Below are 23,538 nucleotides of genomic sequence, written 5' to 3' on the forward strand. Positions count from 1 at the left end.
CCATCTTTCTAATGGTGGGCCCAAGGAGGACAACTGTCAGTGGATAAGGAGGAGACTGCTACACATGCTAAGAAAGGAAATCGGTACAAAATGAGAAGTCATTGATGTGTTTTTTACCAATGTTTGGAGTGTGTTTGTTTTTTAAGTGCAGGTGGAGTTGGGTGTACAATAATTACAGACAAAATGTGGAAAGCATGCAAAAACAAGTTTGCACAAAGAACAATCACAAGATGTTGAGAAAAGCTGTTGTTGATCACTGAATAACCGTATCCTTCTAATTAGACTGTCTTCTTTTCTTTATTATTTGACAGGCAGGACAGTTTTGCTCTAAGTTCTTAGTAGTAACTGACCACTCTGTTCCAATTAGAAAGTAATCTATCGTGGTTATCCATTTGACTGACCAACGCAGTGCCTCCTCATGCATTTCTGTCTTCTGATTGTACCCTTAAAACAAGCTGATAACTAGGCTAACGGGCATAGCAAAAAATAAATAACCATAATGAATGAAACAATTAATCAAATGCAACTTTGTTTTAGCATTTTGAGTCCCATTGCCTCTTTCAAAACATTCTGAACGTTAACAGGGTGCTGACATGCTGGTTCCTTGTCTTTGTCTTTCATAGAGAAAGATGTTCACAAATGTGTCTGCTTTGTTTAATCATGCTCGAATGTAAAAAAGAAAGCTGAAGCAATGCTGTCTGTATAACAATCCAATCAGAGACATTTCTCCAAAGTTTTTTTTTCTTTTTCGCTCTCTGATTCTTTCTCTCTCTCTCTCTCTCTCTCTCTCTCTCTCTCTCTCTCTCTCTCTCTCTCTCTCTCTCTCTCTCTCTCTCTCTCCGAGAACAATCCCTCATTGATCACAGTGTACAGCATTGCCCCTTTCTCTGATGGATGCCGGTGTTTGTTATGATGTTGGCATACCACAGGTGGCAGAGTTCATGGAAAAGGAGATTCTTGAAATAGTCAGGCAGACTGTGCGGCTCTCCAGAGATGTTTCAGTGTTTGTCAGTATGTTTAAATGGTTGTGTGTGTGCGTTTGTAAGTTAAAGGTGAGAGGAGCTGACGAGGGTTAGCACACCACTTATTAGAGCAGACTGTCATCTGTGAGAGCACATCTTGTTTTATGTGTGCTCTACCAAGTGCCTATCACAGTATGGCTCATTAGGCGAGTTGGATGCAATGTTCAGGTGTGTGCGTGATTCTGTGGTCATGTTTGTGTGAGTGCATAACAACCCACTCATATTGATCAGGTGGGCTGAAGTGTGAAACCAACCACACCCTAGGGAGAGAGAGAACATGCACAAAAATTGGCTTTCTTCAACACCAGAAGCAATAGTGTCAACAAGTCGAACGTTGTTTTTCACATGAGGAACTCAAGAAAAACATTGTTACAGCATTCTGACTCCTTCCTTCATTCATTTCCCTTTAACTGAACTGATTGCCATCTCAGAGTAACCCATTAAGTACGGTAAGATTTACGACTTAAGCTCTGTTTGGCTTTAAAGGCTTTTCTGCTCTAGTGATGGATTTACTTTAACAGTCTTAACTCTTTTTTACCTTGTTGGGTGGTGAAAATACTGACTTGAGGGATCAATTTACTCCTGCTGGATGGAAGCCAGACACAACTCCAGTCCCCCCACAACAGTTTTTTTACAGTAGGAGTGCATTTGCAAAGACCAGGCTCAACTCCAAATAGTTTTTTCTAACCATAGCAGGTGTCTTAAAGTGTTTTTTGAAAGTATAGCTGGCTGTAAATTGACTCTGCTGGCAACAAACTCAAAAAAGATGTTTGTAAGCGAAGAGGAGCTCAGTATGAAGTACTGATGTTGGATTTCATAATGGTTGACCTTGCAGCAGACCAATTCAAGGAGCTCAGAATAACAAATATTATGTTTGAAATGCAGTTCAGCTAGGTTTCCAGCAGTAGTACTTCGATAAAAACTAGGAGGAAGCTGTGAAAGCTCAATCTCTGTCTGATGGGCTGCACCTTCCCAGAATTTTGTTTCAGGAATCAGCTTTTTAGACTCTCTTACCTATTATTGTTCTTAATTTAGTTCTGAAACTCCAGATCCTGCTTTAGCCTTATGTAATTATGTTAAAGGTACACGTTTATTAGAATAAGTTAGCTAAAGTTAGCAGCAGCTATGAAGCTCAGAATGCATCCTCGTGTTCGAGATGTTTGTTTTTTCAATGAAGTCTTCTGTATTTAGTTATAGAGGGCAAAGATATCTCTGAGTAAAATCTTATGAAATATAATCTCTAAATGAATGAATCCTAAATTACATTAAACTCAGTGTCCACTAATGACATTGCAGAAGTTCATCTTCCAGACCATCTGAAAGTAACCTCTGCAGATACGTCCAGGTTTAAACTTTCAACACTGAACAAAAGAGGATGATTATAAGAGTAGTTCTGTAAATGCATCAGCTCTCTTTAATAAAACCATCCTGCTTGGTTGATGATGTAGCCACAACAAGAAAAGGTTCATATATTTGATGTCAAAGTGCATGCTCTGTTTCTCTACATAACTCGACAACGATGAGAACAGTGTGCACATTGCCATTCTGTTGCTCAAAGCAGCCTTCTGTGGTTATTTTCCTCAGTCAGAGAGAGTGGATTTTGGTGAGAGATTCTCGTAATACTGGGATCTCAAATCCAGGGCTTCAACAGTAATAGGCTCTGCACAGCAGGCTACTGATGCAGAATTTTCGAGCATCATCACTTAAAGTTGCAGTCCTGTGTCCTGTCTGTTGCCATCTCTTCTCTTTCTTGTGTATCCTGCCACCATCAAAAAGTAGCTTTTCAATTATTTCATCTCAAATGGTTTAGTACACCAAGCAGCAAAGTGAGCAAAGTGCAAAGGGAGCATGTGAGCTGCTCTGTTACCTGAAAGACTTTGACTTCAGCCAGTGTCACATTTACAGCCCTGCTCTGAAACGAATGATGAGTAGTTAAGAGCCGAGCAGAGGGAGAATGATCTTCTTCGCTCCCCCAATGTCTTCCCCTCTGCTCTATGTTCACAAGCCTTGAATCAAGATTTAGTGCTGCAGAGTTAAGTCCATCCACGTCCATCTGACAAGACTAATCTTGTGCTAATTACAGTGAAAAGAACTCCAATTAGCACTGACACATGGGATTACAATGGAAACGAGGAGAAATGTTTGTCACCTGTGATCCTGTCACTACGCCCGTGCTGCAACACACTGCAAGTTGATAGTAGCTGCTCCTACAAGTGGTTCAGTCTTACAAATATAATACAACGTTTTCATATCAGGTTATTTGGTTTGAAAATTAAGCATTGTGAAACTTTAGTTGGGTCAACAAGGAGACAAATAGACTTATAATGAACCTATGTTGCTCTAAGAAATTCACCCTTTGTTCCACCTTAAGTGTTCTCATGATGATGGTAGGGATGATATTATAAACAATTGAAAAAATGAGTGGCTTTGAACATTCTCTTGTCATTTCTAAGTAAATAAAACCAATGTTCATGATTATAGTTCGTAATATTCCACCTCAATACTGGTGCCAGTAATGCGGCTGATTTAGCCCTATATATAATAATTGATTGCCTTGTTTAAAGACGTTCTAGCCTTTTGTTTTGAAAGACAACTGTGCATTGGGAAAAAAAAAGTTTTTTATCTTGTGGGATGTTTGGATGTATTGAAAACGAGTGATCTACTTTTGTCAAAAAATCCTCTGAAAAAGATTTTTAATAAACCTTCTTTACTTCATTGTGGAGCTCTGACATTCTGTCCACAATAGAGCAGATATTGCTTATATTTCCATTTAAGTGCAATACTGTATTGGTCCTGAGCTTGAAAGTAAGTTATGGCTATGTTTCCTAAATTGCATGTGTAAATGAAGAGAACGTGTGCTTTGGCAGCTGGGAGCTCTATCAAGTGATACATGTATGTTTTCCTTTTTCCTTTATATGCAGCCAAAAAATGGATTTTTCATACCTGTGGAGCTGTTGGACCTGAAGGCCCGACTCCCACTCAGTGCCTCAATTCCTACAGGAATAGCAACGTCAACGTGACAGTCGGCACCCGAGGGCCCTTCAAAGGCATTCAGAAGTGGCGAGTCCAGGAAACTGGCACTTACAGGTAAGCTTGTCGCCAGAGTAGTGTCTTTTTTTTAGGAGAGGTTATGCAAATTTACACAGTTCCAAGACAGACCATGAAAACTATATCGACTAATTCTTATGTGTGGTTTGTGAGGTGTTTAGTGAAGAGTAATTACTGATGTGTCTTCTCAGCGTGTGCTGCTGCCTGTGACAGAAGCATACATACTTGGATAACAATGTTAAGTTGCTGCTGATGAAGATACCTTAATCAGGATATCTTAATGTATTTTAGGTTTTACATATCAGACACATTTTAAAATAATGAAATAAAGAAAAACTCAACTATCTGCCTTGGTGTTATGGAACCACATCACAGGATTTGGAAATACAGCAAGACACACAAATATAAATTATACACTTTAACCTCAGAGCACACAAACATCAAACCTCACCTTTATTCTTATTTATACTACGCCCACTCTGAAACAATTATAAATCTCCCTCTCATGGGTTTCAGGAGATTGTGGGGCCAATTAGTTGCAAACACCTTGCCTCATGAGCACTCAGCTTACAAACGGTATACAATACAGACTTGCCCTCTACTTCTAAGCCATCAGCTAACTCTGTGAAACTCGCATTTATCACAACAATGCAGACTCTTCCTAACGCCCACATGCACTCCTCTGTGCATCCACAGCACATCAATCTTCCACCAACAAACATGAGAAATATCACTATCAGATTCTTGCAGGAGCGAGCAGAGGCTGGTGTAATGGCAGCTTAATAGAATGATTCACTCTGCACCTGACTCCCAAATCCAAGAACCACCCACTTCCATGTCTATGCTGGCGCCCTTTAAAACTACTATGAGGAGTTTTCTAACTGGTTATGAAACAGTCACAATTTAGTTCTGATGTTTCTATGTGACCTACAAAAGCAGTAAGCCATTCAGTGAGAAAACTGTCCATTGATTGTGTCCTTCTTAATGCCTGTCACAACTGACAACAAGTTCATTCAAATGAACACAGACCAAAGAGCCTATAGACTGATTTCTGCAGCAAGGTGTTATTATAACAGCTTAGAAGCCTATTAAAATAAAAAAAAGTTGTGTTATCCACAGACACCACACATTCATGTATCATGTATTTTTGTTGTAGTAGTTGTGGTTTCTCTTGTTTTTTGTCTCTTTTCATTTCTCTTTGTGCGAGCCCGATACAGTCCCAGCAGACGACTGTTCATCATGAGTCTGGTTCTGCTCGAGGTTCCTTTCCTGTCACAGGAAGTTTTTTCTTGCCGTTGTTACTAGCTAAATATTGACATTGTACATCAATATTGGGTCTCAATAAATGGTATCACAAATGATACAATCTTGACATGCTCTTTGTTGTAAAGTGTCTTGACATGACATTTTTTATGAATTGGCCCTACACAAATAAAGACTGATTGATTTTAGGAAATGACATTGACATTAAATGAAGCATGAAATCCAACAGAAGATAACTGGGGAAACAAATGTCAGGCTTTCCTAAATTCAGCTCTAAATAAAGTCTCTTCTGCCTGAACAGGTGTATGAAATATAGTGATATATGCCTGTCTGGGCTGAGGCAGGTGAGTGGTCTGCAGTGGTCACAGGAGAGTGGCTCGCTATAAAACAACAAACTTGTAATGTGACATTCATGGTGCCCTTTCTACCAAACTATATTATGGTGTTAGTTTAGTAATATGATCATCCTCGGGAATAACATGACAAGGGAGTCTTAAAAACTGTTTTTCTATCAACAAAATTGCTTCTGCAGAGCGGCCAAGTCTGCCACTTAGCTAGTATGTATTTCACTAAAGCACAGTTCATGATTTATACTGTTGTTTTAAATGTATTGATTTTACATTGTAACATTCACCCAATATTTGCATTGGGGCATCTTGCAAACAATGTGTTTTTTTAACCAGGATGATCAGGAAGAACACCAGGTGTATTGCTTTCGTCTACTGGGATCGCAAAAAAATCAACACTGAGTGAACATTTCTAACAGCCGCTTAAAGGCCTCAAAAAACCTCAACAATCAACACCTTGACCTCAAACTGTGCCCTGCCTGAGGATTAATGCTTTAATATCCACAGCCTTGTGCAGGGATCAATGTTCCTTCTTTGGGAATTCATGACAACATGAGGCATTTAACTTGGATTTGACTTTGACAGTTCAAACAAAAATGTTTCTCAGAGCCACAGGCCTCCCACGTCAACACAAAAACAAGCACACAGACACACACCGTCCAGCTCAGCCAAAACCCTTGAGTCATAAAATACCTTGCTCACCACAACATGGACAGGAGTTTCTAAACACATGTCCCAGAGTTTTAGAAAAACACCTTCTGTCTCCTTACTAGCTCCTGAATTGTAGTATATATGTGGCCTGTTTTTGCTGGCAGAACCCGAAAATGAAGCTGACAGACGGTCACAGAGATGAATGTGTGCTCTGCATCTCCCAAAAGCCATTAGGCAAACAGCTGAGGTAGCTACTGAGCATCGGGCAGCATTCTCTCTCTCTCCCCCTATCAAGCACCACCCGGGGGAAGAGAAATATCGAAGCGCTCCCAAAAACCAATCAAGTTGTTGTTGTTTTTTTTTCTGGCAATAAAACTGGAACATTTGAAATGACTTTCTTCTGCTAAAGTATGTAATTCAATGTTTGTTTCTGTTTGTTTGTGGGCCAGTGCAGTCAGTGTAGTCAGTGTATTTGGGTGTGCTTCAGAATACAAGACTACACTTAGTCAAATATTTGTATTTAAAGCACCTATGGAGACTTCAGTGTTTCCAAATAAATTCTGGTTTAATTTAATGTTGTGCTCTCATGAAGTTGAGAACTTTTTATCAGCCTCAGGTTATTTTCTTTTTACATTTAATATTCATAATCATTAGAACAATTATGCTACAAAATTATGTTACAAATAATTGTTTGTTGTTCATGGTCACGTTTGTGTGTTTAACCCCAGGATAACCGCCTACGGTGCAGCTGGTGGGCGGAGTGTATTGGCCATGAGCAGGTCACATGGTGTTTACATCACAGGGGACTTTCTGCTCAGGAGGGATGAGCACATTTACATCCTTGTGGGACAGCAAGGAGACGACGCATGCCCCAATGTAAGTGTTTTTCAATTCATGCGGCCAATTTATGTTCAATAAAATATGAAGACTCTCATTCTACACAATGTTTTAAAAGCATCATAGACACAAGACATGAGTGTTTTAATGCAGATTCAGTTCATGGGTCTGTTTTTAAATAGCTCCAAACACTGTAAAGGTTCAACTGTCTTAATTATTCGGAGATGGTAAATGGACCAGAGCTTGTGTAGCGCTTGTAGTCCTCTGACTACTCAAAATGCTTTTTACACCCCAGGTCACACCTACTCATTAACACCACAGTCACACAGAGGTTGCAGTGTAAAGAGTCCATCAGTATTTACAATCCCATTTACACACATTCACATGCCGCTGACGCTGCAGCGAGAGTAATATGAGGTTCAGTTTCTTGCCCAAGGACTTGTGTGCTCCACTGCAGGAGCTGGTGATCAAACCCGAAACCCTGCAGTTGAGAGACAACCGACTCTACCACTGAACCACAGCCAAGCATCACATAAATATGTATAGGAAAATCTTAGTATAACATATTTCTCTTTAATAGACCAATGTAGTCTAAAGAAGACGAAGAAAACAGTTGTCTTTTAAGCTTTGTATTTCTGTTGCTGTGCAAGTAGCAAATGTTGAAAGATTTACACTTCATAAAAGATGTTTGCGTTTACAGAGAAAGTACCGATGGACATGCAAGAAAGGAGCTGCAGGTCAGACTTGAACCCGGGCAGCCCACTTGAAGGACTACAGACATCTAATCGCGAGGCAATTAGTGCCCATGATAGTTAATAAAGTAGTTTTTGACCAAAGGAAAGACTAGATCTTTTGGTAAGGTTCAGAAATAGTGCTTTCAGGGTCAGCCAGCCATAGGGGGGAAATATGTCTGTCTTTGGCTGACAGCCGGTGGCAGACAGAGTGCGACAGTACACTTTGGGGCACAATAGACATAAACAACGGGCAGTTTGTGGTGCTAAAGATTTAGAAAGAAAGTGGTTTCTAACCACTCTGAGGTGATATTAACATGCAGTTTAATGTGCAGCAGATAAACAGCGACAGCCTGCAAACTTACTTTGGCTTTGTTCTTTTCTCCAGTGAATGTTAATATCAGTAGTGTTAGTAAGAAGAAAGCTCGGCGTTGTAAGAATTTTGCTTTGGCCCATTGCTCTGCCTATGACATAACTCAGACAGTATGGCTTTATGCAAAATATAATATACTGTAGCTGTATGTCTATATTATACAAAATTGTTTTCTGTTCCTGAATTACAAAACTTGAGGAACTAGTTTTATAAACTCAGTAGTTATAATGCAGATGTCTTCTTTTCTGTGTATGATATCTCAATAATGATAATGATATGATAAAAGGTTTGCACAGCACAAACTACTGTTGCATAATAAAAAATGCAATTTAATTTCAGATGCTCTTTAAGAGGATAACTTGTACATTTTCAAATATAAAGAAACCAGACATCAGGTAATCCTCCCACGGACCCTTTACATCAGTTTGGACACCCATGATCTAAATTGTCACATTTTATGGCCACCAACAACTGTTTTACTCTGCGATCAAAGCTCACAGTGATCCCTCCATTGTCTCTCCTAAGCGTACTTGTGTGGTTTTGCCTAAGGTGGATGTAATCCATTACGCTCTGGAGTTTGTTCACTGGCTGCAAAGTAGCTTGCTTCCCCTCACAGTTCAAAACTCTGAGACTAAAACCCTCACAATCCCTCCATCCATGAAACCATCCATCATCCCCTATTTTAGTGTTTGAAACTCACACAGAGTTGAATCAATCACACAGTAATAGTTTGTGGTTTGTATTGGTATCACTTCTGATATAGGATTTTATGGATAATACATTGTTGTGAGGGGAATCAATCTCTACTGTCTACTGTTGAACACATTAACACATTTCTATATTAAAGAGGAGGAAAATGTTTTCTATTTTTCAAATATTACCACAGCTTGAGAACAATTAGTCTTTGATTTATTTCATTCTTATTTATGGTAAGGCCTCTAGATTAACTGGTTAGCAAATTTATCTGAAAAAGAAAAGTACGAGATGAAGTGTCAAACCTCAAACAGTCACACAGTAGAGTAAACAAGTAGCAAAGATCAAGTTGAAACCACAGAGGTTATTCCAAGATGTGATTCAGCTCAAGTGCCCGATGTGTTTGGTGGCTTTGCTTTCAAGAGGCAGAATGAGAAGCTAAGCATGCAGCCGTCCACACCACTGTCATCCAGTTATTAGTTTTTAACACGCTATGTCTTAAAGTGCTCAGTGAAGACAGCAGACAGGGACTGGGCTGTTCCAAAGTGAGACTGAAGTCGTTTAAGGTTCCTCTTATTTCCCCCCTGTTCTGACAATAAGAGGCAGTTGCTCTCCAAAGGTTTGCTCTAAGGTGATTTGTGCTGTGTTTTTTCACACCTTGCCTCCCCTCTGGTGAAGGAAATAATGCCCCCCTTGTTCTGACAAATCCTCACACTCTCTGTGCTTGTCTTTTGCTTTCTCCTGTGCATACACACATAGACAGAATCACAAGAACACACACACGCAGCTCCTTGTTTTTTTCTCTCTGACACAAATTCAACTTAACAGTTAGAAGCTGCGGAGACAGAACAGGCTGGGAGGGAGAAAGAGTAAGGAAGACTCTCCCAGAACATTTGGATGCACTGCCTTTTACCCCCTGAAACTGTCAATCAAATTCACTTAAGTCTCATCCCCTCTTTGCCTTTCGAAATTTGGCAAAGACAAATGAGAGAGCGATGAGCAACTGTGAGTTTGTGAGTATGTGTGTCTGAGAGAGGTCCAGACAGAGTTAGAGGAGGAAACTCATACCCTCTCACTCTCAGAGAAGGACTAGCTCCAGGCAGTTGAGCATGATAGCACACACAAGGCAGACACATCACTTCACAGAACCTCAGCCGTGGTAAAGTCCCTGCATCTAACATCGTTTGCCAACAAAATGTCCAATTTCATTTTTGTAAAGAGGCTGTCTCTCTGGGAAACAGAGTGAGACGACAAGCTGACTAACAGGCTGTCTTTGTTGGTTAGCGTGATAAATGACATGAAACGTAATGACACTATTATCATTTTCTCTCTTTTTTCATATCCTTTAAAAAGAGTTCCATGTCAAGCTATTGTTTTATATATTAACGGAGTGTAAATCCAATGTAAAGGCCTTTCTCCCTCTGTAACCCATACCTAAAAAAAAATGTTCTGTCAAGTAAGAAGGAATCCCATCCGCTGAAAGTAGATATTTATGGAGGTTAAATAAGTGTATTTGCAGGACACTCTTGTAATTGAGATTTTAAACTCAATGATGTGTTCCTGGTCCAATAGAATTATAAATTATGACAAATTATAAGGATTTTAACAATTAATAATATCTTAATTATAGCTTGCAATGGTGTCAACTGATGTGATACAAGTTATGTCGCTGTTTTATAAAAAAAACAAAATGCAGGTTATTTTGCAGCCAATGGCATCATGTTTCTGCGACTCGTCTCAGCTGGTTATAAAACAGACGGGTGTTAATGCATCTCTGACACACAAAGGCTAACGAGACTGTTGGCAACAAGATTAAGTGTTTCTCTGTAGTTATGCGTAATGCATGAAAGGGTTGCTGCAGGAAAACACTACCTATAGCCTGTGTACAGATAATGAGGAGAGATTGAAGGTACAACTTTGACCACAGGGGGCGCTGATACTGCCACAGACTGACTCCACAGCTTTAACACGGGCATTTAACACCTGTGTGAGAAATGATGAATTGTTAGCTGTTTTCATATTCATATACTGTTTGAAGTCCTTGGATAACCTTTATTGATTGTCTAAAATATTTTTATTGTAATAAAAAAACATAACTACAGCCATTCTAACCAGCTTTAGTCACTCGGGGAAGGTGTCAGACAGACTACAGATCCACTGCACAGTCATATTGTTCTGACAGAAACATTAATCCATCTCTTTGAACAGAAAGCTTTTTTACAAAAGTATGATGGATTTACACACATGGGTGTTTCAGGCTACACAGGAAATCATTAAAAACTCATATCTCACCAGAACTTACTTTATATGAGGAACATTAGCTCTTGTGTTCTTGTGTGCATTTGGAAGTTTCTGCTCAGTATTTTTCTCACTATTATAATGCAAAAGACTCGAGGCAGCTGGGGTTTGGCAACTGCTCAGCTTTCTCATACTCAGCTGACATGCATGAAAGTTACTCTACAGTGAACTGACATCTCTCTTCCTCCCTGCAGTCCAACGCCATTCTGAATAAAATCTGCCTGGAACAGAGCGGCCCAACGGTTAACAAAACACAAGTGAAAGGCGGCGGAGGAGGAGGTGGTGGTGCTACTTATGTGTTCAAGGTAAGAAGGGGCTGAGGGAAAGATGCTCTCAGGGACAGAGGATATTTTTAGTCTTGAATTTCAGGAATTGCACAAAGTTTGCTGAGGTTTAAATTATATCAGCAGGAATATAACTATAAAATCTGTCTGCTATTTGAGTTCTTTAAAGGAATGAGAAACAGTCTTTGATCAAAGATCAAAAAGAGCTGGAGTCAAAAGTCAACTAGAAACATCCCCGAGTTGTGTATCGTTACTTTCTTCACTGAACATATAGACATACATTTACTTTTTCTGACGGAGTTAAAGATCTGAAGATTGATATCATTGTGTGTCTGTCCTTTAATTAACAAGTCATTTAGAAAGCTTCTGTTGCATAGAGGCTGAGAAAATAAACGTACTTCAATTAAAAGTAACATAATAAAATGAGCTAGTTTTGCGATTCCTCTGTTCGCTTTTAGTGTCACAATAAGCGTCTGCTTACTGTAAACCCTTCAAGGGTACTATGACACGAAGAGATCTGCTCCAGCCGTCCAGCATGTTGGAATTCATGAGACGCTGTAGACAGAAATATAGAGTGTGACAGTTAGATTCCAAAGGTGAATTAAAACAAAAAGCCCTTGTTGAGTTATAATGAGGATACATTACTGCTGGGCTGTTTCTTGGCCTAAGAGTTCAGCAAATTAACTTGTGATGATGACGGCAGGAATGTTAGTGAAGTAAGCGATCATGAGAGGATATGAGGTTCATTTTTACTCTAACAGTTGTACTCTACTCTACTTACTCTAACTATGTGATCCAGTTTGACAAAGGAGTGTATGTCCCCCTCATCATCGCTGCTGGGGGAGGTGGCCGGGGCTATAGCAGCCAATCAGAGACCCAGCTGGAGCAGATGGACTATGACCCAAGCCAACCTGGACGCAATGGGAAGTCCCACGCTGCAGGTACGCTACACAAAGCTTTGATGTGTGCTGTTACAATTTGTGTATGTGTTGTAGAGGGATACAATAGATACATCATCGTTCCTTGTTTATGACTGATTTATGTGAGTGGTTTTGAAAGAGCTAGATACAGGGAGGGAGTCATTGGACATGAGAAATTGCGAGTATGATTAAAAATGACGGAGAAGATGAGAGTAGATGACGAACACTTTCATTACAGAGAGGGTGTGTATGTGGCTTATCGTTTTCTATTTCATGATGAGAAGTCTGTGTGTATTTAGTTCTCCTCTGCATTGCACACAATCTAATAAGCTGAGTTTACAGATAGCCTGAAGTGGAAGTGTTTATTAGTATGTCTACCTGAACTTGTAAACACATTCATTTATCCTGAAGGTGTATCCTTCTTTCTTTATGCATACGATTCATAACCATTCCACCTCTGTGTGCAAGGGTGGGCTAGTGATTTTCTAAAACCACAGTGTGGACCTGGCCATGATTATTCATACGGTGCACTTTGTCCCTGATAACTTGTGGGCAGATCTATGTGCGCTTTCCCTTTAGCTTAATGTTACGCCAATGCTCAGTGCAGCTTCCATTATTCATGTCCTGAGAGTTGACGAAAAGCCTCGAAAAAACACAAGATATTGATTTTAGCATCTTCACAAAGCTAGAGGTTTACTTTTGAGGAAACTCTGTGAATGAAAAATGAAATATGCATCATGTCTTGAGGGGCGGTTGTAGCTAGTTAGGTGAGATTTTTTTTTATCCATTTGTTTGTAGCTCTCAGGCTTCAGAGGAGGAGGCTGAAAACGAAGGGAAAATTTAAATTGGCCAGCTTTGGGGATATAGGAGGGATATGTTCAAATTGTATTAGCTGTAACTGTAATCTTCTGTTACCAGGCCTCTTGTAAAGAGATTATCAGGTTTCTGTGGTACTGGCTCTAACCAGTTTGGTTCTCACAAACAACATTTCTGCAGTTTGGCACCTTTTTTCCCATCACTTTGATCCATTTAAGAAGCTGCTCCCTCTGCCTCTCTCTCTGCCAGAGACACACTGATTCACCACACAGCACATTACACCCCGTCATATCAAGGATGTGTTTTGTTTGTTGACAGGTGGAGGCGGAGGTTGGAATGACACTGCTCCTGTCAGTCAGGGCGGTAGACCGCTGGTACTGGGAGGCCAGGGGGGGCAGGCCTGTCAGAAGTTCTGGCAGACCCACGGTGGATTCGGGGGTGGTGGTGGTGGCTGCATATCTGGGGGCGGCGGTGGAGGCTATAGAGGTCAGTCCAAGAGAGACACCCTTTGTGTTTTTTAAAGAAACCAGATAAACTATAATAGATAAATTGTTTTGATGTGGAGCAAAAGTGGCGTGTGTGTTTACCACTCTGTTGAGCCAGCAATCAGTAAAATGCAACGCCCTGTTAGACTTTAAAGCTTGCTTACAACAGTTTAACCATTCATGTTTTTTGGACATGGAACTCATGTGCTTTTTATTGTATTGAAATATATACGTTTAAGTGTGAAAATAACTTTAGCTTTATGAGAATGACCATTGTTTGCTAAGCAGAATCCAGGTATGCACAAGTTAAACAACTAATGTAAGTGTTTTATGTGATAAAAGTGGGTTTGAACAGGGTCGTATTTTGAAGCATGAGCAGCTGACTGTTTGGTGAACCATCAAAAGATGCATGAGCTGTCCCTCACAACACACAGTCCCTTTTAATTTTTTTTTTCAAAGATTTATATTTGGGCCTTATGTACCTTCACTGGAGAGATAGGACAGTGGACAGACAGAGAGAGAGAGAGAGTGGGGACCAACATGTAGGAAAGGAGCCACAGTTTGGATTTGAACCTGGGCCGCCCACATTTAGGACCACATGCGCGGCACATGTGGTCCTAAATGTAAGTGCCCCACATACTCACTTTTAATCAGACCACACAAAAACTGTAGAAAAAAATTACCCCTTTCTCTCCTTGTATTACGTGTATATCATTAACATTTACATAACTAACCAAATTGATTGGTAAGAATGATACAAATTAGTGTCCAATCAGAATACAGTGGGAAACACGTGTGTTTAAAAAACAAAAAGAATGTGTAATAAAAAACACAAAGGCCTCTACAGGAAAGAAAATAAAAACAAAGAAGATTTGACTGGGCTTGTATAATTTTAAAACTGTTGATGTATGTGATTATGTTATTGTTTGGTTCTCACAATATACAGTATATACCTCTTGTAGACTATTTATTTCTACTGTTTTTTTAGGTGGTAACACTTCTATAGATAACAACCCAAAACATGACGGTGATGATGGAACGTCCTTTCTGGGCCCAGAGGGGAACCCATTCCTCTATCCTCTGAAAGGTAATGTGACAGAAAACTAGGAGGTACTCACTAATACAGACAAATTCATCAGCATCTATGGCCTCAAAAATATGCATTCATCAATTAATATGTTTGTAGGTTACAGTTTGTTATTAATGAACAATGATAAGGGATACAGTTTTTGATATTGACATTGTAAATAAGTTGTTTGTTGTAGTTTGTCTTTTACAAGTATTCACAGCTCATAACTAACACACATCTGTGCTTCTGTTTGAGTATCCTCATGCATCATGACATTTTAAAAATATAAAGTAGATACTGGCCGCCATGGAAGGGTGAGAGCCTTGATGTTTCTTATCTTTCATGGAATATGTCCAGATTATTTTATGTATTATTACACCTCTTCAAAAACAGGAGGGATGCTCTGTAATCCGTCTAGTATCCATTTATTGACCAATCTGCTCATTCTTTTTCTACATATAAACTTGACAGGCACAACTACACAGTCAGACAGAACATTTCAGCTGTACAGATAAGACTGTTGACCATCAATACATTCATCTTAGAGTCCCTCTTCACTTAGCTCTCTGCTGGAGAGATAGGAAAAAAGGGGAAGATGGGAAAAGAAATTGAATGGCTTTTTTTTTTCAAATGGTCCTCCAATGGGCTCCAGTAAAGTACGCACTGATGTCTCTTTCCCATTGAGCTTAAATCGAGGTGATGCTGTCTGCTGAGAAAGTGCCTCCTTCAACAGCGACACTCTTTTAACACTCTTTTCACGCTTTTCTTCATTAACGTTAATTCATTTCTTCCTGTGAAAAACAAATCTTTAATATGATTTTTTCCACAGACTTTCAGTGATTTTTGTCCTAAATTACATCCTGCTGCATTTTCAGGATATTTTTAAGAGTGACAACACTTTAAATCAAGTTATCCACAGTAACCAAACATTAAAATAAAATATTTAAAACAGAACATACTCACTGAAAAAAATTATACACCTTTTTAGTGCAACCTCTGTGTGAAAAGGTCACTGTGTCAGGGAGTTATTAGGTACAACTTGGCCGTGCTGAAAGAACATGCTGTTTGTTTTTGATTGAAGTGTACAGTAAATTAGAGCATAATGTCTCAAGTGAGCATCAAGCTGTTTAAAAAAGAAGATTGGAACTTCAATTTAGGAACATAATGTCATTACAAAAAAATGTTTACAGAGTAATGAATCAAGTAAGAATTATTTTCATACTGGAGAAACAGATCACATGCTTAAAATGTTGTTATGTTTGCTAAGCCTGAAAGCCTGAAGTATCCTGTCATTAAATTATCACTAGGCCTGAATGATTGACATTTTATACAGGAGGAAATGTCAAGTCATACCATTTGTAATTTGACCATGTCAAAGATTATCTTCCATTTTAAGGTCAGGTGTAAGAGCATCGTGGGTTGACGTTATAATCACGAATGGCTACACAGGTAATTCCTTTGCTGCTTGAACTGCATAGGCACGTTCTGGAGCTCAAAGCAGAACAGCAGGTGGAGGATGAAAACCCTGCTGAGTGCACTGAAACCTCAAAAAGGATAAAAAAACATTCTATTAAAGATGAAAGAGGCAGCGGGTTGGTAATACAGCAGGCTAATACACTGAAAACAGGCTGCCTCGAAACCAGGGTGTTGGAGAATAAAACTTATCGTGTTTTGGTTTATTCAGGAGAGTGATAATACATTTTACTGAGTGCATTTTGCTGAAAGACAAAATCAGGATCTTCATTTGCATGCCATTCTTTTTGTTAAGACTCGGATTCAAAATCCACAAGTAATGACAGTTAACTTTCAATTTAGGTCATAGTTCACATGCCCAAAGCTTATTACTGATGCAGCTTCATGAGAAGCAAACAAGACCATCAGCAACGCAATTTATTGATTCTGATGTATTTATTTTTAATGCCGGAAATTGCTTACGTAAGGTGTCAAGGTAAGTGTTTAACAGCAGACATTGTCACAAGGCAAATCAGACTAGAACAAAAATATACTTTTTTTCTGATTGATCAAACAGTCCATCAAAAGTCCAAATGAAAAATCCAACGGAAAGAGGAGGAAAGGAGTCACAACAAGGAAATCAACTGGGAATAATCAAAGGTTACATATTCAAGTCAAAATACAGGGAAAACAAAGAGCAAGAGTTTTCATTAAAATGGACACAATGGAGACACAGGAACGACATTGAAGTAAAGTTACATATGGGATGCATCGGAGATCACATGCTCATTCCCTATTAACCGTATTTTAAATTATATACAGTGGACTACATAGGGCAATCATTTTGCTCAATTAAAAAAACACTTCAGACATTACTCATTCACTCGCCGGCCGCCAACAATGACTTCATTGCTGTCGAATAACTAAAAAAATGCAGCTGAAGGCAGTCTGAGGAAAAACAAAAACAGCAATATACATTAACAGTAGAAGTTTCAGGGATCTCTGTTATGATACTTAAACAGTTAAAAATAATCAGATATAAATTACTTTGTTATTAAATAATAATAATGAATATTTAAACATAATCTCACAAAAATATTTAAACTGCAATGCATCATGGTACATACTGTTGGGTACAAACCATTAGTTGTTCACTACTTTTTCACAGTGCATTCTGGGATACTTCTCCAGCTTACTTAGTTGAAGAACTGTGTTTTTGGTAGATATCTCCTAAAGGGGGTTGGAGTAGAATTTTACCGACTGCGTCTTAAGATCAACAATAACTCCAAATCAATATGGCAGTAAACATCTGTACTTGAGACATTAGTATTCTTCCTTTGAAAGCTTTCTTGTGTTTCTTGGTCGGATGGACGTATTTGTACTTTTAAAGCTGATGAAAAAATGATGAGAGGAAATAGATTGGGCTAATGAGTGCATTTGCTTTGCTTACTGAACAGCACAAGCACAGACAGCCAATGACTTATTCATGTTAGATTGATTTGTTGACACTTCCTGAATTTTACAATTAGGATAATTGGTTTCTTTATATCTAAATCAAGTAATGGAGGTTGTAAAATGTTTTTAAAACAATTTACGAGACTGAGTTGTTGCGGGTGGAGGGCAACAAGTCAGCTGGATTTCACTCCGGCCAAGACACCTGCAGATTGTTTCACTTTTAACTCTGTGTCCTTTAGAATCAGTTAATTCATCTGGTTTTAGGTAGACAGAAAATCTGCTCACGCTCAACTCTCCATATAACAAGATGAGCTGCCCTGGGTTCATTCATCTCTTTCAGGGCATTCATACTGCCAAGTGATGGTCATGAAACAAACTGCCAAAAAAGCATAAAGAGAACAGTTCAGACTGGTGTCACTTTGACACTCTTTCACTGATAACTGAGGTGTCAACATATATCTTTTTAAATTAATACCATGGCCGAAAACAATGGTCAAGTGACGAGAAACTTCAAGAAAGTTGTCGACTGGAAACATCTAAATGTCCTGCCAACAGCTTGCACTAATGTGCAAAAGGTTTGCCAATGGAAAGTCAAAGTGTCTTTAAGGGGACATACTGGCCTCTTGTAGGTGATTTGATGTGGTGCAGAAACAAAATGTACTTATAGTAAGAGCATCATGTTTAACAGCAACATGTGATTTGACTGACAGATTCTTTTTTTTTATTCTTTTTTTTTATTTATTTGAACAGGGCAGTGTACAATATACATTAACCTCAGAAAGGAGAGATGCATTGTACCAGGTTGTAGCACTTGTGCTAATTTCCACCTGCAGTCCCTGGGCAGGCTGTTGTTAACATACAAAGTATGTACACTCCAAAGGCTTACAATGCATTTAAAACTATCACATACACACTAAAAACATACTGGATAAAAAGAGGTACTAACTTTCACATACAAACGAATTACTGAGACAGGACAGCTCTGACAGACCTCTGCACTGTAGGTCAGATCATCTTAAGTACACGCACTGGTTCAACACCTCTAGTTAATAGCATGTTTTCACTTAAAGACTTGGAGGTGAGAGTATAAACATGTGATGCAGTCCTTACTTGGGATCTTTTCTAGTTGATGATACTGCAGAGATACAGTATATAGAGAGATTTACTGAGAGACTAATCAAATGCTTTGGTATCCTCTCCCCTGTGTGTGTGTGTGTGTGTGTGTGTGTGTGTGTGTGTGTGTGTGTGTGTGTGTGTGTGTGTGTGTGTGTGTGTGTGTGTGTGTGTGTGTGTGTGTGTGTGTGTGTGTGTGTGTGTGTGTGTGTGTGTGTGTGTGTGTGTGTGTGTGTGTGTGTGTGTTGATGTCTGAAGCTATGGAGGGGGATGGTGAGGTGATCATCAGTCCGGTGCAGAACTGCAGCCACTGTGAGAGCGGTGAGTGCCACGAGGTCAAGGACAAAGTCGTCTGCTACTGTGATGAGGACCTTATCCTGGCACCAGATGGGGTCTCCTGCATCAACGAAACAGGTCTGACACACACACACACACACACACACATCTGACATCTACTTTGCTAGTTGTAATGAAGAACCATAATCTATTTCTCTCTTTCAGACAAAAATATGTGGGATAAATAATCTAATTATAGAGATGAGTTAAACTGTGTTTAATTGTACCTGTAATAGACTGTGGGCTCAAAGAATAGATAATGAGTTAATCTGCTAAAGTAATTAAGCCTGGGAGGCTCTGCACTTTATTGAATCTTTATCTGAGGAAACGTTTTTTTAATAGTGTCTTAATCATTCTTAATAACTTTCAATCCAAAGGATTAACCACATGTTAAAACCTTTACCAGTGTTAGCCGCTGTTGAGACCTGTTCTATGAATTGTTCTTCATCTCTGTGCTGCATTCAGATAAGAGTTCTTTATCTTATCATGTCAAGGATTTAGGGTAGAATGACACTTTACTGGGGATTATGAGTACGTCTCATTATGATGTTGATGCACCTGGCTCTGTAAAACATGACATGAAATCTGTTTCCACTCCAGGGATCTCCCTTCTACTAGGGGTTAAACTGTGAGACAGAGCAGTAGACAAACCTCTGTGGATGTCGAATTGCCTTCTCAATTATTGTTTGTAATCTCGGAATAATGAGGTCATGAATGTAGATCTAAAATGTATTCATATGGCATGATGTCACGTTCTAGTTTGACACCACGTAACAGGGCTATTACCATCTCAATATTGTCTTAATGACCTGGAGTGTCTCCTTGCGCAATAATTTACAAATCTGTTCCCTGTAATGACAAGGGGTGGATAATTCTATGATGCTAGGTGATTAAAGGTCACAATTACAATAGGGTCTCTCACGGTGTGCAGATTTGTTCCTCAGCTCAGACGAGTAAAATGAGATCTTCTCTCACACTGAAAAAGGGTTTGACATTCAGTAGCCGTCGCTGCTCCTAAGCTCTGTTGTGTCATCGCTTTCACATCATTAATTAAGTTGGGGATCAGAGTGGCGATGTGAATGTTAATACTCCTCTGAGGGAGATAACAACTGAGAAACACGGTTGTTTCCACTTGTCTCGCAGAGGTGTCCCTGCTGCCTCCCCAGCCGTCTCTCTCCCACCTGGCACTGGGTCTGTCTGTGGGCACCTCAGCACTCATCGCCGCCCTGCTGCTCGCCGTGTCTGGAGTCATGATAAGTAAGTATTGACATGACATGTCTCATGTGGAACTGAAGAAGCCTTTAGGTTAAGAAAGTCTCAAAGTCCTCAAGAGCTTCAGTGACGTCCAGCTTGTTTAATGTTTAGATAAAAATCATTACTAAATAGAATCCAACTACTGCAAAGAGTGCAACTCAAAACAATAACATACTATTATTTAATTAGTTTAGTTAAGTTAACCAGTGATCAGATTTTAAATCTGACGGGTCAGGAGATTTTTATTATCATAAAACAAAGTGTGTTTCAGGGGAACATCAGCCTTGTTAACAACACTGATGCTGATGGAATAGGATTTCCCAAGAACCCCTGATGAAGGAGAAACGAGGGCAAATCCAAAATGTAGCAACGCTACACAATAACACTGATCAAAACAGAAAATGAAACTGAAAGAGTGTGAAAGTTGAACTTCTTAATACTGACCATAGAGGGCCAGAATGTGATGTTGAAAGTCTGAGAGTTTCACATTACATAAGTACTTTACTGCATTCCTCACAACAGACTCATGTTCAAACTGTAACACACAAACACACACAAAGTTCTGCAGTGCCAGGCCTGGTCCCTGTCAGACAGCCCTCAGCAGCTTGTTGTCAGATCGGGAAGTGATCGCCACGGCCGGCGTAGACATCCGTCTGCTCTCAGGCTCTTACAGCCAGACATATTCACTTATTGAGCCATCATCTCCTCCACACACACGCCCACGCTCACTCTCACACTCATGGACAAACACACACATCCAGACTCCCACCTACACTCTCTACGCACACACCAGTAGCCCAGACAGGAGCTGAGGAGTTGTGTGACTACAGCTGTGATGAATGAAATGTGCTAATGATGGATTGCTGCTTGGCCTGCGGCAGACGGCCCTCATACATTAGACAGCACTTGGTAAATAAATAACTCCCCAACACACACATAAGCATACACACATACAGTTCTTCCTGAGACTAATGTGTTCTCAGCCCTGGTCCAGCCTTCCAGCTCCATCAACAGTGTGGTTTTGTGGTGTGTGTGAGAAAATAGTGTGTACATACAAAAAGATGTTCTACATAAAGTGTTTGCAAAACAAAGGAAGGTGTGATTTTTTTCTGATCTTGTCATGTTTTTTCTCCATGTGTGGTTTACGTAAAGTGTTTTTTTCACACACTATATACAAGACATTTTCTTACAGTCTGGGTTTCAAACAAAACATATTTAAATATTTTATAGACACATGGTATAAGAAAGACAAGAATCAATATTTCACAGACACAAAGGAATTAGCTTTTATATAAAATGATGTCAAAAGGTTTCTAGAGATTAAACTAATGACTGTATGCCATGTTGTGTGTTTTCGATGAAAGCTATACATTTTTACCAGAAGATAGGATCAAACTTTTTGTTGTAATTTTGTCGTATCTCTGTAGTATAACACAATTCCTTATCATTTCTTCTAACCAGTGTACAGGCGCAAGCACACAGAGCTGCAGTCTATTCAGCTGGAGCTGCAAAGTCCAGACTGTAAGCTCAGTAAGCTGCGCGCTTCCACCATCATGACCGACTACAACCCCAACTATTGCTTTGCTGGAAAGACTGCATCAGTCAATGATCTGAAAGAAGTGCCAAGGCGTAACATCTCCCTCACCAGGTAAAAGAGGCGAGATAAAAGGTCCAAAACCAGCATTCTTAAATGAATCGTTTCATGCATCATTACAAAGACATTCATGAGCTAATCCCACATTTCTACATCTGTGGTCACATTACTGAGTCAAGAATAACAGGATCAATAAACTTGACAAATAGTGTGGTTAACGATAAATGTAATTAAAACCCTTAAATACAAACTATCTCAATTAGGTCGACTCATAAATACAGAATAGTGAGAGAAGTAGCTGTTTGAATAAAGGCTGAAATATTTAAGTTTGAAGTCTCTCAGTGAAGGGGATGTACTGCAGCAATCCCAGCAGCTGAGAAATTATTTTTGAAAGGCTTGTTTCAATTTTTAATGCATCTTTCATGTGTTTATAGTCACCCAGTTTATCATTCTGCTTCTTAATCTTTGTAAGAAACAGTTCTTGTGGACCCATAAATGTTTTTCTTTTTCTTTTCAGAATCTAGATTTCAGCAGGTTGTGAATAAAGTGAAAGGGCTCCAAGGGGAAAATGTAAAACATGGTTTGGTGTTAAAGATCACATTGACATCTGCTGCAGGACCTTACACAGACAGTGCTCATGATATGAACTTTATTTGTATAACACTGTTTGAGTAATACAGCTCTGAGTGTTTGTTGACCTCTGTGAACTTACTCCTTGGTAAACAACCATTGTTTACTTTACAGGAGAGCATTGTGGGGACAGTTATATTTATGTCATGTCTAACTCTTAGCTCCTTCTAATGGCCCCAGTCTTTAAAACTAAACTTGAATGTATCTCTTTTACGCCCCCTTGTGTAAAAGTTTATGTCTAAGATATAAACGAGATGATGAATGATGAATGTGTTGGTGTGTCTGCAGGGGTCTGGGTCATGGTGCTTTCGGTGAGGTCTATGAGGGGCTGGCTGTGGGGATACCAGGTGAACCAAGTCCGCTACAAGTGGCAGTCAAGGTGAGCTAGACTCTCAGGTTTGTCAAAGGTTAGATTTTAAGTGAAACAAACCAGGAGCTTCTAAACGTTTGGTACCTCGTCAACTATTGTACTAATAACACTTTTTATGGTGATAAATCATGGTGTTAAAGAAAAAACAAACAAAAGTCCTCTATATTTATACTCCTGTACTTGAGTTAAATTTGTTGAACATTAGAGCGTTGATAGCTTGGTGCTTGTGTATGAGTGCTTACATGTAACATAAGCACTCAGATCAACAGTGCAGGATCAACAACTAAGAAATACAAATATTTGAACCTTTCTTTGTTCCCACAATTTCTAGAGTCAACCAGGCTCTATAACAACACACAATCATAAAACATGTTTAAAAATCTCTTTCTCCAATAGACCCTCCCTGAGGTTTGCTCTGAGCAAGACGAGTTGGACTTCCTCATGGAGGCTCTAATCATCAGGTAAGAGCCAATAACAACACTCTGCCTCTCAGTGGC

General features: G+C 39.4%; 1 protein-coding gene across 1 annotated transcript in view; it reads left to right on the forward strand.

The window, feature by feature from the left end:
* The window catches only part of LOC306840405 (ALK tyrosine kinase receptor-like), a 345,354-nt gene that overhangs the window by 307,302 nt on the left and 14,514 nt on the right, over nt 1-23,538 (forward strand). Inside the window, 12 exon segments of the mRNA XM_079369664.1 lie at nt 3,873-3,928; nt 3,930-4,109; nt 7,060-7,207; nt 11,458-11,568; nt 12,347-12,488; nt 13,602-13,769; nt 14,757-14,855; nt 19,116-19,271; nt 20,337-20,450; nt 21,909-22,095; nt 22,960-23,050; nt 23,438-23,502. Coding sequence (XP_079225790.1) covers nt 3,873-3,928; nt 3,930-4,109; nt 7,060-7,207; nt 11,458-11,568; nt 12,347-12,488; nt 13,602-13,769; nt 14,757-14,855; nt 19,116-19,271; nt 20,337-20,450; nt 21,909-22,095; nt 22,960-23,050; nt 23,438-23,502 — 1,517 coding nt within the window.

Source organism: Symphodus melops (assembly GCF_947650265.1).
Source record: "Symphodus melops genome assembly, chromosome: 19".
NCBI classification, from domain to species: Eukaryota; Metazoa; Chordata; class Actinopteri; order Labriformes; family Labridae; genus Symphodus; species Symphodus melops.